Raw genomic sequence first — 7,304 nt, forward strand, 5'->3', positions numbered from 1 at the left:
GCTCTTCTAGAGGACCAGGGTTCAATTCCCAGCACCCACATGGCAGTTCACAACTGTCTGTAACTCCAGTTCCAGATCTGACACCTTCACACCAACACACAAATAAAATTGTTTAAAAAAATTTTTAAAAAGAGGGTATGTGACAGTTTAGCTCCCTGACTTGGCCCAGACAAAAGCAAGCAATGGATTTTCTTTTATGCTCATAATGTAAAAAAGCCCACAAAGGACATCGTTACTTATGGCGGCCACAAGCGAGCAAGCAGCACATTCCAGATTTAATCACAGGGCTGAAGACATGGCTCAGTGGTGAAGACCACTGGTTCTATTTTCAGAACCCACATGGCAACTCATAACCATCTGGAACTGAAGTTCTAGAGGACTGGATGTCCTTTCTGGCCTCTACAAGCACCAGACACATACATGGTACATATACATACATGCAGGCAAAACACTTATGCACATAAAAATAAATACACCGTAAAAAAATAGTGCAAGTTTTCCAAACTTACTGAAAATTGAGACACACGCTCCTCAAGGATGACAGATAACTGGGCCTGGAAGCTGAGGCAGGAGGACTGATAATTCTAAGCCAACCTGGGCCACAGGGCAAATTCCAGGCCAGTCTGGGTTAGTAGTGAGATCCTCTCTCAAAAAACAAACCACCAGTACAAAAACACAATCACAGTTTATCCTGATGGTTGAATACTTTTGCCAAAACAAAACTTCAAGCTTTCCTCAATTGTTGTGTGTATGTATGTGTGTGTGTTGGGGTGTTTTCTTGTTGTTGTTTTTTGTTTTTTGTTTTTTGTTTTTGTTTTTTTTTTTTTTTTTTGAGACAGGTTTCTCTGTATGGCCCTGGCTGTCCTGGAAATCACTCTGTAAACCAGGCTGGCCTCGAACTCAGAGATCTGCCTGCCTCTGCCTCTAACTCCCAAGTGAGTTGAAGTCACTACCACCTGGCTCATCAACTGTATAAGAAGAGACCACTACTAAACCTTTGGCCACCACTCATGGGTTTTCTTAACAGTAAGGGCAAGGGAAACACGTGCGTAAAAAGGGCACGTGCAAGCAGCGGTACGTCAGAGGCATCCAATCCCCCTGGAGCTGGAGCTGGAGATAAAAACAATTACGAGCAGTCCCCTGTGGGTGTTGGGGACCCAACACTGGTCCTCTGCAAAAGCAGGAAGTGCTCTTAATCGTGGAGTCATCATCTCAGCCCCTACAGGGACATTTCTGCACAGGAAACCCGTAATTATCTGTAAAACAGCCTGCAGCGCCCCCTCCCCCAAAATAACTCCTGAGCTTCTGACCAAGCCAAGAGACCCTGCTGGATCAAACTTGCCAGGGATTCGATCAGAAATGAGAAAGAGAAAGGCAGACCCTGACGAAAGGGACTTGCTGTCTGTGGAAGTAGCCAAACTGTCTGCAAGCGAGGGCTACTGCGTGCCCTCCACAGAGAATGTGAACACTAAACATCCCCTTCCTGTTTAAACACCAGCCCAGTTATTTCATAACCATGTAATTATTCATTAAATCTGATATTGGAAACATCTCATACTGGAATGCCTGGCTATTTGAATTCTCACCATCAAAAACAAACAAACAAACAGAACCAACTGAAAAATCTTGGAGCAGAAGAGATGGCTCAGTGGTTATGAACATTGCCACCCTTGCAGAGGGCTCCCATTCACCTCCAGACCCAACTCCAGGGCATCCGAAACCTCGGGCTCCACTGGCACCTACACTCATGCACACACACACACACACAGAAATACACAAACAGGCACTCAATCCAAACAATTAAAAAGTAAATCTTGAAACTACAACAACCACAGATCTTTAGTGCTGGCTGGGAAGTAGAGGCGGGAGGCTATTTTTTTTTAAAGTAGATGATCAATCTTTTAACTACTGAAATAAACAGCACAGACAAACAGACACACACACACAAACACACACACAAAGCCTTGCTCTATTTGGATCAGTGGAAGCCAGCAAGAAAAAGTTATATAAATGCCAATTTTCTAGGCTTGCCAGATTTTTGCTCTAGAAGTAATATTAAACACAGTTCTTTGTCCATGAATTGTGAAATACGTTATATACTAATGAAGAATGTGTACTCCATTGTATGTTTAACAGCATGTGCCTGCATTTGGTTTAATTGACCAAGAATAAGCCCTTGTTCCTCGGCGAACTATCAAGTTACAGTCAACTCTTAAATATTCACACTCATACTGAGGAACAAAAATGCAGATAATAGGAAACACAAGACTTATTTTAAATCAGCCACTTGCACCACGCAGACACCTCTTTTCTCTTCTCTGAGCTAGCAATCAAATGTGAAGGGCTGAGACCACAGCAGGTAGGGTACTCTCCCTACCCTGGGAAAATCTGACTTAAGCCGATCTCCATGCAGACCTCACACTCAAAACCTCTGCTCACCTGAATCCAGGGCAGCATGGCCCTCACCCCTACACCCCAGAAGACTGCCCCAGAACTAGTGGTTTCTTTTCAAGGCATGCAAATTACTCCCCCCACCTCCACCCCCACCCAGGGTTGTCCCTTTGCAAAATTTCACTTTGCAGAGAGGGTGGGAAAGTAATTAAGGGTTTGGGGTTGGAAAAGCCCTTTTATTTTAGCACCTACTGGGCTGGGGGTAAACAGATTCCCTTAATGTCAACAATGACTTAATTAACCAGAGCAGGTGACAATGTCAGGGAGAATCTGAAAGTAAGGACCAGACTGGTGGTAATCAAGCTTGACTACATTGGAAAAATTCAGACTATGAATCAACAGAACAGGCCTTAGAATCAGGACCACCCCTCCCCGATCAGCAACTGTGGGCACTATTGTCCTTTGTCACAATGAGTGACCAGCTGGATACAATCATTTCTATTCTGAAATGCTGAGGAAAATCTTACGGAGATTACTTTCTTCTTAGGTCAACTGACTTGACCCAACCCTGCTGCTGCCACTTGAGAAAGTGTCCAGAGACACACAGGACAGGACGGGATAGGGGATGATGACATACAGTACATGATTAAATATACTACACAGAACTCCATAACTGGACATGACATTTCCCTAAAGAGTCAAAAAAGAGGGGCTCCTTAAAAAGGGGATCGGGGCTCTTTCTAGAAACTTATCGATTTTATATTCCTCTGGCCCAAGAGACATCTAAACTGAGCTTCCAAATTAGCAAGCCAAAGTCTTCCATTGGTAAAGCTTCAGATGATCAAAGGCAAACCTAGTGTTAGCTAAACTTCTAGTTGCACTAAATATGACTGCTTGAAGGGATACACACCCACACATTCCATTCAGGGTGGGGAGTCCCTGGAGCCTAGCATGGATGGTCTCCTCTATCTTGATTACCTTCTAATCACCTGGGCACCAGTGGCAACGCTGATCAGACAGACAAGGAGAGAGCACCAACCCTGCAGAGATCCAGCTTAGCGGCCTCCTCCCAGAGGCACCTTCATCTCAAACATAGCTTGCTTGCTGCTGAGAGAACTGGCACCAACTTGTCCCCAGCTTGCTGGGGATGGTGACCGCCATGGCCACCATCAACGCCAGAAGCTGTGCTTTCTGCTCTTTCTGTCCAGATCACTGGTGAAACAGAAACCTCTTGAGGTGGTCGTCAGTAGGCATCTGAGGACATTACTGTTCAGTGATCCCCCAAACTCATCATGTTGAACCCTCAGCAGTGGACAGGGAAACTGAGACCCTGAGATTTCTCTGCTTTATCCAAGCCTGTTCCGGGGAAGCGCCACATCTCAAAGCAATTTTTCTCTTTTCCTTTGTCTTTCCTTAGCATCTCCCAACTCTGGACGAGACTCGAAATTCATGCAAACTCTGAATCTAGCGAAGTGTACCCAAGGGCATTGGCAACGTGTGACCTACAACTTCTGGGACTTCACAGCCTTCCTCCCTAGCCCTGCGTGCACCTACAGGTCCCCAGGTGGTGGGATCTGCTGCGTTCAACAATGCTCACATTGTTGGGTATCAGTTCTTACACAAAGGGCCATTTGGGGGACTCCATCACGCTGCTCTACCTTCCTCGCCCCCACCTGTCTTCTCCCTGCACGTACACACACACATCTTGTAGCCTTCCTTAGGTAATTAGATGCAGCCCAGGAAACCCTCCAAGACCATGTTATAACTCGGCACTGAAATCAACTCATAGCAACACTGCCCCGAGAGTCCAAATGAAAAACGACAATTCTTTTCCTAACCAGGGCTGTGTCTGAAGCCCACGCTGTAGGAAATCCCAGCTCAGCTTCCTTAGTTTGTGCTGAGCCACACACTCCAGGGAAAACCAGCAATTAGGGGGACATCCATTTTAATTATTAGCAAAATTAAAAGAAGTACAGGCCAGACTTTCAGAAACCCAATCCTTTCCCCTCGCATTAAGCCCTTTGAAAACAACGTCACTGTTGCAAATTACACTCTCCCTGATGTCACCGGGTAAGTCACAAAGAGGTGGTTCCAAACATGGGCATGAGGCTCTATGTTGAACAAGCCTCACATGCAATCTTCTACCACATTTCCTCTCTGAAGACATGGCAGGTGCCATGATGTCTCACCTGGTAACTGATAACATTTCCAGGCATCTGCGGAGCCCAACGTCCCCCCCCCAGTCTCAGTCACACAAAGCTGGTGATGGTGCCTGGGTGGATCTTACTGGAGACCCATCTCTCCAGCCCCACCTCTCAGATGAGTACATAGCCCTCCTTGTGGACATCCTTAGGGGTCTGTCCACCCTTACACAGCTCCTCGGGACTCCGATTCGGGGTGCATAAGCACAGCAGCTCAGCCGACCTGCCAGCGAATGCCCAGGGCCATGACGGACTCTAAAGCCCAGCCGGCACCAGGTGGGCCCTCGGCAAACACGTTCATTAAGTGGCGATGAGAGCTGGGATCTGCAGTGTCACGCTCGGATTACCACTCAAAAAAAATAACTCGCCTACCAATATTCCCTCCTGATGACAGATCTCCATGCCGCACCAAGCAGAGAGGCTTGGCTATCGACCACGTCTCTGAAGGCCCTGGGAGAAGAACCAGATCTTTGCCCCGCTCAGTATTTCAGCATGTTCTCCTCACAACTAGCTTTTCCCATTTGCAACCAAGTGTCGAAAACCAACCGCCAGTGAAGTCTGGCGTTTCCTCGGATGGGGGAGACCCCCTTGCTATATTCCCTCTGGAGTCTTCCAAACATAAAACCTGCCCTTCTGTGATGCAGGACTTAAACACAAAGAGCTTAGCCACAGCTTAAAACACCATCCAACATGGCAAGGTTCTCAGTGCTCAACTTCAGAACCTTCTTTGCTCTTAGACAACGCAAAGAAAACATCAGCTTTCGGAGGCTGCCTATTTCCTTTAGCCAAAACACAGGCTCTCCCTCCAACTAGAAAGTAACTGCAGGAGGCCGTAGATGACAGTCATCTTGCTAAGAGCACATCCCCTCCAGAGTGCTCTAAGGCATTGGCCGAGAAAGAACTGCCCCGGCCTCCCTCACCCAGCACAGAGAACAGAGCAAACGAAACCACTCCACTCATGCCTGGGAGCCAAGACCCTCCCTTCTACGCTCTGCTGTGGAAGATGTAGAGAAAGGTCACCCTCCTAAGGCAGCTGGCTGATAAAATGCCTTTCCTTTAATGACCACTTCCCCCAAACATAGCCCCCAAAACAACTTGAAACCCTAAAAAGCGGCATGCGGGAACTTACCTTCTGGTTCTAACGTGGTATCCTCAACTAAACTGAAGGAGGGCCGGGCCAGGGACAAGGTTGCCATGGTGACCAAGACCAGGCAGATGAAGTGCCCCCAGCTGACCATGGTCACGGTGCCAATCCCTGGTCCTCTTCCATATCTCCATGTGGACGGCAATCCCATCTGCACACTTCCTCAAGGACCATGGGCTGCCTGCAATGCCTTCAGCCCACAGGGGGCTCAGGAGCCAGAGCGCTGTGGCGGTGGCTTGTGCTCAGGCTGCTGCTGCTGCTGCTGCTGCTGCTGCTGCTGCTGCTGCTGCCGCTACTGAAAGAGATTCAGCCAGTTAGTAACTGTCTTTCTCCTGTGCCAACTCGCTTAAACCCAGATGGGATAAAACCATGTCTCAGCTGTGCGCACAAACACGTCTTTTTCATTATCAACAAAAGCCTGCATCCTCACCTCGGCGTCCCAGGTGTTTCCAGACTGGTCCACAGAGCTGAAGTAGACTAAGCTTTTAAGAAGCTCACCTTTAAGAGACACCAAGATCAACCATCGCTGGAGGACCCAGTCACCCAGCTACACACGCACTATGCCCTTCCATCCGCTATCAAAGCTACCAGGTTGCAGAAGCAACCTGACCTTCCTTCCTTTCAAGGTCAACTACAGAGAGAGAGAGAGAGAGAGAGAGAGAGAGAGAGAGAGAGAGAGAGAGAGAGAGAATGAGAGTGAGTTGAAAACGCTGGGCTTGGCACAAGCAGCCTCATTAGCTTCTCTTATCCCAGCTGGCCTTTAAGAGGCTGACAGGAGGAGGGTCTGCCCAGAGAGCTGAGTTTCAGCTGGGCTGGAGCTGAGCGGCATGTGCGCCTCCCCCCCCCCCCCCCACTCCTCCAGTGTGGTTCTCGGGAAGAAAGGAGAGCAACAGAATCAAAGAATCCCAGGAAGGCTACAAAAAAATTCCCACCAGTTTACACTTGTCAGGATTCATTTTCAAATGCAGGCGTGTATTTCAGGCTTTCGCCAAGCCGCCACTTACAAAGGGGGAGTTTGATCCAAATGGGGGTTTCAAAGCCTGAACTCCCTTCCACTGACTTCACGGCAGGGCACAGGCAGACTAACTAAACGTCTTCACCCTACGTCAATGGGGGGGGGGTGGGTAAGAAACAGGGCAGACACAGCCTGGATAAATAATGCAAGAGTTTATTAGTAATGGTGATGATTCGTGTAAGTTGTCCAGGCATGTGATTGGCCTGGGGACTTTCAATATGCCAACCTATTGGCTAAACTTCCAACGTGTCAGTTACAAGGGGGCACTCAACTTACTCTACCCCAAGCAGGGAGAATTTCACGAGAAAGCTTGCCACAGTACAAATAACTTTAAGTTTGTTCAGTATCCTCAGTGACTAAGCCTTGAGTCAGAATGCACGAGCTTCGTTGAATCTGCTTAAGACAGCTGTGGGGAAGGAGTCGGCAAAACCTTGGGCGCTAGATTCTGTGAAGGGCATTTTATGAGGCTGGGGATGGGCTAGGGTTTTAACGCAAAAGAGAACAGTCTAACCCCATGCCTCGATGCCTTTCAGTTATGACACAGGGTCTCGAC

General features: G+C 48.0%; 1 protein-coding gene across 10 annotated transcripts in view; it reads right to left on the reverse strand.

The window, feature by feature from the left end:
• Fgfr2 (fibroblast growth factor receptor 2) overlaps positions 1–6,028 on the reverse strand; it is a 102,740-nt gene extending 96,712 nt beyond the window's left edge. For all 10 annotated transcript variants that reach the window (XM_038349671.1, XM_038349662.1, XM_038349652.1 and 7 more), the window contains exon 1: positions 5,722–6,028. In XM_038349671.1, coding sequence (XP_038205599.1) covers positions 5,722–5,887 — 166 coding nt within the window. In that variant the 5' untranslated portion in view covers positions 5,888–6,028. The remainder of the gene's footprint in view (positions 1–5,721) is intronic.
• Positions 6,029–7,304: the final 1,276 nt, after the last annotated feature.

Source organism: Arvicola amphibius, chromosome 1 (assembly GCF_903992535.2).
Source record: "Arvicola amphibius chromosome 1, mArvAmp1.2, whole genome shotgun sequence".
Classification (NCBI taxonomy): Eukaryota; Metazoa; Chordata; class Mammalia; order Rodentia; family Cricetidae; genus Arvicola; species Arvicola amphibius.